General features: G+C 37.2%; 1 protein-coding gene across 1 annotated transcript in view; it reads right to left on the reverse strand.

Annotated features, from left to right (window-relative positions):
• The window catches only part of LOC108514673 (calcium-activated chloride channel regulator 4), a 34,925-nt gene extending 31,615 nt beyond the window's left edge, over nt 1-3,310 (reverse strand). Inside the window, exon 1 of the mRNA XM_017851070.1 lies at nt 3,047-3,310. Within this exon, the coding sequence (XP_017706559.1) occupies nt 3,047-3,205 (159 nt within the window). The 5' untranslated portion in view covers nt 3,206-3,310. The remainder of the gene's footprint in view (nt 1-3,046) is intronic.
• Nucleotides 3,311-8,987: the final 5,677 nt, after the last annotated feature.

Genomic DNA, 8,987 nt, shown 5'->3' on the forward strand with positions numbered 1-8,987 from the left:
AGAGTCTCGCTCTGTCACCCAGGCTGGAATACAGTTGCGTGATCTCGGCTCACTGCAACTTCTGCCTCCTGGCTTGAAGCGATTCTAACTCTGACTGTGATGCTTAACATGATCTTAGAAAAATCATTTATTTTTTCGGACCCCTGGTTTTCTCTTCTGTAAAATGTGGATTATAGTATTTCACAGCGTTTCTTGAAGATATTAAATGTGAAGATTTTTGTGGAGGGCTGGGAGAAATGTCAGGAAACATTGTAAAATCTGGGCATGTCTGTAAACAATTGAATTTCTGCTTGTACTTATAGAGGACCATGTGTACAAAATTTTTGCCCATCCAAGTAATTCTTTCAAATAGTGATTTCTGAGTAAAGAAAAGTTTGATACTGATTTACTGTCCTCTGGACACTGAAAACCTATCATTCAGAATCAGCTGCATTAATTGCTCTTTAAACATCTTTAGTAAGATGAATTTTTATCTTCTCATGAAATTTAAAAGGTACCTCTAAGCAAATATCTCTGTGATGTAACAGAGTTTATAGAGAGTGAGTGACAAATGGCAGCCACAAAATCATTTGATTAAAACTTAGGTCATGCCTATCACCTTCTGCTGGGTAATTAAAACATGCAAAAGTCAACCATGAGCAACAGAACACAATAGTGGACAAATTAAATATAAGGAATTAGTATATGTTGCTATCAGGGACAGGGAAATATAATTTACATGGCTGCACCACCAAACTCTGTATTACATAGAATGTTATATTTGAAAGAAACAGAAATCAGTGTCATTGCTTTAGTCCTGGAGACTTTCTCTTCTCCATCTGTAGAAAACCTGGTTATCTACACCCAAATTTTCATTCCTTCATCATGAATTCAGATCTACATGGATGTTTCAGAAGTAACATAAATTCCAAAATCCCCAACCAACTAACTCTTGATTTTCCAAATGCCAAATTTTCTCCACTTGCAGTCTTCCCTTTCTCAACTGATGACAATTTCATCCTTCCAAGTGTTCAAGCAAAACTCTTGAATTCTTCTTTGATTCTTATTGTATTTCCTTCCTACCCTCACCTAGTTTTCAATGGGCTCTTCTCTCACTCATCTTAGTTCTCTGCTGACACATCATCAGTGAGGCCTTCCCTGACTTCCCTACATGAAACAGCAACCCACATTCTTCCCCAACCCAGCCCCACCTAACACTCCATATCCCTCTTCCTGATTTGTTTTACTCCACAACCACCTACTACCTTCTGACCTGTGATCCATTTACTTATGAACTATGTCTTTGAAAAGAAGATACACTGCATGGTTCCAGAGGCTTTTAAAAAATGTTACTGTTCTTCAGCATGTCATAAACATTCAATAAAGAGTATTTTAAAGAACAAATGAGTCCAACTGCTAACTTACAGATCAAGAAATTCAGCATTAGGAGCCCTGTGCCTTGTCTTCTGTCTTGTGGTAAGACAGTGCAGAACCCTGTCTAAAACCCTCATCTCCCTGTGCCCATTACCGTATTGTCCTCAGTGCACCACACTGCTTTTAACTTCCTGAAGGACTTGGAAGTTTCCATAGTAATTATTAACTATTAACTTTGTTTTCTTCTCCATAATTCAAACAGAAGACATCCCAATTCTTTTTTTTTTTTTTTTTTTTCAGAGACTGAGTCTTGCTCTGTTGCCCAGGCTGGAGTGCAACGGCATGATCTCAGCTCACTGCAACCTCTGCCTCCCAGGTTCAAGCAATTCTCCTGCCTCAGCCTCCTGAGTAGCTGGGACTACAGGCATGTGCCACCACACCCAGCTAATTTTTTGTATTTTTAGTAAAGACGGAGTTTCACCATGTTGGCCAGCCTGGTCTCAAAATTCTGTCCTTATAATCTGCCTGCCTCGGTCTCCCAAAGTGTTAGGATTACAGGTGTGAGAGCCACCGTGCCTGGCCGACATCCCAATTCTTGGGAAAAATATTTGCTAACTATTCATCCAACAATGGATTATTATCCAGAATACACAAGAAACTCAAAAACCTCAAAGACAAAGTGATAATAATATTTTAAAATGGGCAAATGATCTGAATAGACATTTCTCAAAAGAAGAAAAACAAATGTCCAACAAGTATATGAAAAAGTGCTCAGCATTACTAATCGTCAGGGAAATGCGAATCAAAACCAGAATGAGACACCATCTCAGCCCAGTTGGAATGGTTATTATCAAAAAGACAAAAAAAAGTGCTGGCAAGGATGTGGAGAAAGAGACCTATCATATACCATTGGTGGAAATGTAAATTAATACAGTCATTATGGAAAACAGTATGGAGGTTCTTCAAAAATCTAAAAATAGAGTGACCACATGATTCAGCAATTCCACTAGTGGGTATATATCCAAGGGAAAAGACATCAGTCTGCACTTCCATGTTTATTGTAGCACTATTCATGATGGCCAAGATGTGAAGTCAACCCAAGTGTCCATCAACAGATGAATGGATAAAGTGTGGTATATAAACACAAATGAATGCTATTTAGTCACTGAAAAAAAATGAAATTGCTTCATTTGTGGCAGCATGGATGAGTGTGGAGGACATTATGTTAAGTGAAATAAGCCAGGCACAGAGAGATAAATACCACATGTTCTTATGCATATGTAGGAACTCAACCAGGGTATCTTCCAGAGATAGAAAGTAGAATGATACTTATCAGAGGCTGCAAAGGATAGGGGAGGGAGGGGAAATAAAGAGAAGTTGGTTAATGTGTACAAAAGCACAGTTATATAGAAGGAATAAGTTATAGTATTTGGTAGTACAATAGGAAAATTAAAGTTACTGATAATCTGTTACGTATTTCAAAATAGCTAGAAGAGAAATAATGTTCCCAACACAATGCAAAGATAAATGTTTGAGTTGCTGAATATGCTGATTACCCTGATTTGATCTTTACAAATTGTATACATGTATGGAAATATTACTTTGTGCGCCATAAATAGGTACAATTATATGTCAATTAAAAATAATAGTAAAAACCTAAAAATTAATGAAAGATATTCCATTTTGTTCTTACCTGTATTTGTTCAATTATTTTTTCATCTTCTGGCACGCTAGGATCTATTACAATGATAATATCTTCAAAACCATTATTATTCAGCCTAATGAAGGAACTATTTGACTGGTGCAGCAGGCACAGAACTAAGAGGAAAACAAAACCTCTGAGTAACCACATTGTTCCTCTCTAGTTATTCCCGGCCCAAATGTTGGCTTGTTCAAGAGGCTTTTCTTCTCTTTCTCTTTATATATGTTCCTAAAACTTATCAATATTGGCTGACTACAGGATGTTGACTGTATAAAGGTACATTATGTGGGGAAATACATGACTAATTCACATAATTGTTTAATTATACGTTATCATAAAAGTGACTAAGAGTCAAAATCAGATCATTTTATAAAAGGCATTGCACGTTTTCCTCTTGGAACACACTGTCTTTGTTGTTGTCATTGTTGATATTCTAAGGGCTCCTTGACAGCAGGGTTTTTTTTTTTCCAATAGGTTTTTGGGTAACAGGTGGGGTTTGTTTACATGAATAAGTTCTTTAATTATAATTTCTGAGATTTTGGTGCACCCAACCACCTGAGCAGTGTACACTGTACCCAATGTGTAGTATTTTATCCCTCACCCCCCACTCTTTCCCCCAAGCCTCCAAAGTCCATTGTGTCATTCTTATGCCTTTGCATCCTCATAGCTTAGCTCCCACTCATAAGTGAGAACATACGATGTTTGGTTTACCATTCCTGAGTTACTTCACTTAGAATAATGGTCTCCAATTCCATTCAGGCTGCTGCAAATGCCATTATTTCATTTCTTTTTATGGCTAAGTAGTATTCCATGGTGTGTGTGTGTATGTACGTAGGTATGTGTGTGTATATACATATATATCACATTTTCTTTATCCACTGGTTGATTGATGGGCATTTGGGCTAGTTTCATATTTTGCAATTGCAAATTGTGCTGCTATAAACATGTATGTGCAAGTATCTTTTTCATATAATGACTTCTTTTCCTCTGGATAGATACCCAGGAGTGGTATTGCTGGGTTTGCTGGATCAAATGGTAGCTCCACTTTTAGTTCTATTTTTTTTTTTTTTAAGATGGAGTCTCACTCTGTTGTTCAGGTTGGAGTGCAGTGGTGCGATCTCGGTTCACTGCAACCTCCGCCTCTAGGGTTCAAGCAATTATTCTGCCTCAGCCTCCTGAGCAACTGGGATTACAGGTGCATGCCGCCATGCCTGGCTAATTTTTGTTATTTTTTTTTGTTTGTTTGTTTTTTAGTAGAGATAGGGTTTCACCATGTTGATCAGGCTGGTCTTGAACTCCGACCTCGTGATCTGCCAACCTTGGCCTCCCAAAGTGCTGGGATTACAAGTGTGAGCCACCGCACCCGGCCCACTTTTAGTTCTTTAAGGAATCTCCACACTGTTTTCTATAGTGGTTGTACTAGTTTACATTCCCAGCGGCAGTGTAAAAGTGTTCCCTTTTCACTACATCCATGCCAACATCTATTTGTTTTTAATTTTTTGATTATGGCCATTCTTGCAAGAGTAGGGAGGTATTGCATTATAGTTTTGATGTGCCTTTTTCTGATCATTAGTGATGTTGAGCATTTTTTCATATGTTTGTTGGCCATTTGCATATCTTCTTTTGAGAATTGTCTGTTCATTTCCTTAGCCCACGTTTTGATGGGACTGTTTTTTTTTTCTTGCTGATTTGTTTGAGTTTGTTGTAGATTCTGGATATTAGTCCATTGTCAGATGTATAGATTGCAAAGATTTTCTCCCACTCTGTGGGTTGTCTGTTTACTCTGCTGATTATTTCTCTGTGGGTTGTCTGTTTACTCTGCTGATTATTTCTTTGCTGCACAGAAGCTTTTTAGTTTAATTAAGTCCCAACAATTTATCTTTGTATTTGTTGCATTTGCTTTTGGGTTTTTGGTCATAAAGTCTTTGCCTAAGCCAATGTCTAGAAGGGTTCTTCTGAAGTTATCTTCTAGAATTTTTATGGTTTCAGGTTCAAAGATTTAAGTCTTTGATCTATCTTGAATTGATTTTTGTATAAGGTAAAAGATGAGAACCCAGTTTCATTCTTCAACATGTGGCTTGCCAATTATGCCAGCACCATTTGTTGAATAGGGTGTCCTTTCCCCACTTTTTTTGTTTGCTTTGTTGATGATCAGTCGACTTTAAGTATTTCGGTTTATTTCTAAGTTCTATACTCTGTTCCATTGGTCTATATGCCTGCTTTTATACTAGTACCATGCTGTGGTGGTAACTATGGCCTTATAGTATAGTTTGAAGTCAGGTAATGTAATGCCTCTAGGTTTTTTCTTTTTGCCTAGTCTTTCTTTGGCTATGCAGGCTTCTTTTGGGTTCCATATGAATTTTAGGATTGTTTTCCTAGTTCTGTGAAGACTGATGGTGGTATTTTGATGGGAATTGCATTGGATTTGTAGATTGTGTTTGGCAGTATGATCATTTTCATAATGTTGATTCTACCCATCCATGAGCATGGGATGTGTTTCCATTTGTTTGTGTCATGTATGATTTATTCAGCAGTGTTTTGTAGTTTTCCTTGCAGAAGTCTGTCACCTCCTTGGTTAAGTATATTCCTAACTATTTTAATTTTTTTGCACTATTGTAAAATGGGTTGAGTTCTTGATTTGATTCTCAGCTTGGTCACTGTTGTTATATAGGAGAGCTACTGATTTATGTACATTAATTTTGTGTCCCAAAACTCTGATGAATTCATTGACCAGTTCTAGGAGCTTTTTAGATGAGTCTTTAGGGTTTTCTAGATATATGATCATGTCATCAGCAAACAGTGACAGTTTGACTTCCTCTTTACCAATTTGGATGCCCTTTATTTTTCTCGTCTTGTTGCTCTGGCTAGGACTTCCAGTATTGTGTTGAATAGAAGTGGTGAAAGTGGGCATCCTTGTCTTGTTCTAGTTCTCAAGGGGAATGCTTTCAACGTTTCCCTGTTCAGTATAATGTTGGCTGTGGGTTTGTCACAGATGGCTTTTATTACCTTAAGTATGTTGGGGACACATTTTCTATACTTTCTAATTTTGATGAATTTCCTAAACATAGACATATACTTTATGTTTTCTGTAAAGCAGAATGTTAAAATTAATAAAAATCCATAATAAAATGAACAGATACAGTAATACTAATGTCTTTTATTTTACAAAGCAATTTATCATCATTACAATCGTATAAATAATGGAAGAGATGATAAGATAGTTAAATGTGAATAACAGCAAATTAGTTAAGATGGATTGGAGGTCCAAAAAAGATTTTAAAGACTTTGATAAATTTAGAAATCAAATTATTTACCTAAAAAAATACTGTCCAGTAAAGAAATAATAAAGTATCTTTCCATACAAGCATATCAAAAACTTTATCTGGTAGTTTGCTGGTTATTATTGAGGCAGAGTGAATCACGTTAATAGTTTACATTTATTCAGTTCTTACCAGAGCACAGATTGTCTCACTTAACCCTCACTGCAACTCTGTAAGGCCAGTATGCATATTACCTTCATTTTATGTGTGGAGGAACTGAGGCACACAGATCTAAGTAACTTGCGAATATCACACGGCTCGTAACTGGTAAAGTCAGGATCTGAACCCAGCATTCTTATCCCATAGCCCATGGATGTAATCACTCCATCACAAGGCAATGCTGTTTTACTAGGCAAGTAATGTAATAAGTTTTTATAAAAATGAGAAAGAAGATTAGGTTAGGAGATGTTATTGAATTAAGAATGTCTTATCTTAAAGCAAAAGATGCCAGGACTCATCAGAAACCCTCAAAAAGGACTGAACAATAGCAAAAATTGTCTTTAAGAGTTCAGACAAAAGGATATGATGTTGAATTCTTGGCAACATCCCCAAGATAGAGGCTTTATCATATGTGCTCAGACACTGTCCTCTTGGACAGCGTACCACACCTTCCTTCCATTTTCTCAGGAATATTACGGGATAATTGTACATTGATAGAATTAGGAAAGGAGCTCTTACACACTGGCAGCTCTGGGAAGCTGTGATTATCTGGAGTGAATAGACTGGGTATTAACAAATACATCCTATGCAGTCTTGCCCTCACTGACCTTCCCTTCCTCTTGCTCCCTGCTTCTCCCTGAACTCCAGCTCTGGTGGCTCCAAGAAAACCAAGTATGCTCCCATCCCACAGAACTTGGGCTCGGGAAATTGTTTTTGACTGGTTGACTAAATGAATAAAGAATGATTATCATTTTAACCAAAATAACAGCTTATCACAATGCCTAAACAGAAGCTTGTCCAAGGCCTTTGAAATGTTGAAGAAGCCTGGTGGACTTAGATTCCCTCTATTGTTTGGGGGAGTATTTATTTTGAGGAGGTGCTATTATAACCTTAAAAAACTCAGGAAACTCTCAGTTATACATTTGGAAGGGAGAGAATTCCTCTTTGCCAAAACAGTTAGAAAAAACTCCCTTCAGGCAATGGGCACATGTGGCCTGGTGAAAAAAGGTGAATATTTGTAACAGTCTCTTCCTAATTTTTCCTGGTGTCGCAGGAACCTCAAAGTTGGAGACAAATGTATATTCTTGTCTTGTTTTCCATCTATCCCCCTGGTTGAGTTTCTAATACTCTTCTAAAAGAGGAAAGTGAGAAGCTGCTCTGGTGGCCTCAAAGCCCCCCCTTCCATAACTAGTCTACATATTATAGTTTCCAGGTCAGCTGGTCCAGCTACAAGGGCCACTGCCTCCATCAACCTCAGGTAGACATTCCAGCAGAAGCTGGCTTGTCACAAATCAGAAAAGACTGTGCTAAGTGAGTCAAACCTAGATTTAATTCAACTCAGGCAAACAGCCTCACTTGAGTCACTCAAAAGGAATGAGTTTCCTTGTCTGTTACCGGGTCAAAAAAGAACTATAAAAAATCAGTTGCTATGTATTTGTTTAGTGTGTGATAGAAAAATGTACCCAACATAACAAACTTGTGTTTGTACAGATACTACTGTCAGAGTAACACCATATTTGTTTTTCTCTCTTTTTTATTGTGAAATAGTAATTGTACATATTTATGAGCTTCATGTGATATTCTGGTACATGCATAACGATGATCACATCAGGGTAATTAGAATATCCATCACCTCAAATATTTATCATTTTTTTTGTGTGTGTGTTGGAAACATTTTAAATCTTTTTTTTTTTTTCTAGCCTCAGCCTCCCAAGTAGCTGGGATTACAGGCGTGCACCATGCCAGCTAATTTTGTATTTAGTAAAGACAGGGTTTCACTATGTTGGCCATGCTGGTTCGAACTCCTGACCTCAGATGATCCATCCGCCTTGGCTTCCCACAGTGCTGGGATTACAAGTGTGAGCCATTATGCCCGGCCTCTAGCTCTTTTGAAATATACAATAAATTACTGTTAACTGTAGTAACCCTACTATGCTGCTACTGAAAATTAGAACTTAATCCTTCTACCTAACTGTGTGTTTGTACCCATTAACCAACCTCTCTTCATCCTCCCATGTTCCCACCCTCTGGTAATTATCATTCTACTCTCTAGCTCCATTAACACTGAATACTCCTGAGAGAGTCAGGACTTCTGATTGCCATGGCAACAAAGAGGTCTCCTGTCACTGGACTTTCAAATCATGAGTCAGTTACATGCTAAGAGAGTAATAGTCATTTTCTTTATGAGAAAATTTGAATTCTTACTGAGGTAGACATGTGGTCTATGATTTCATTTTTTATTTCCGGAATAAATAATATTTGTAAACTTTTTATTTAAAAAAATGAAAAGAGCCTCTTTTTGAACTGAAAAACTGAGTTACTTATCCTTATACAATTTTCGGAAGGCAACATTGGATTTTAATTATTATAAGCTATTCACTATCAACACAGAATCTGATATGTAAATAAGTTGGAATTTATTATGTGAGGCTTAGTTTCTTCCTCTTTCCTTT

This window comes from Rhinopithecus bieti, unplaced genomic scaffold (assembly GCF_001698545.2).
Source record: "Rhinopithecus bieti isolate Rb0 unplaced genomic scaffold, ASM169854v2 scaffold_1467, whole genome shotgun sequence".
In the NCBI taxonomy this organism is placed as follows: domain Eukaryota; kingdom Metazoa; phylum Chordata; class Mammalia; order Primates; family Cercopithecidae; genus Rhinopithecus; species Rhinopithecus bieti.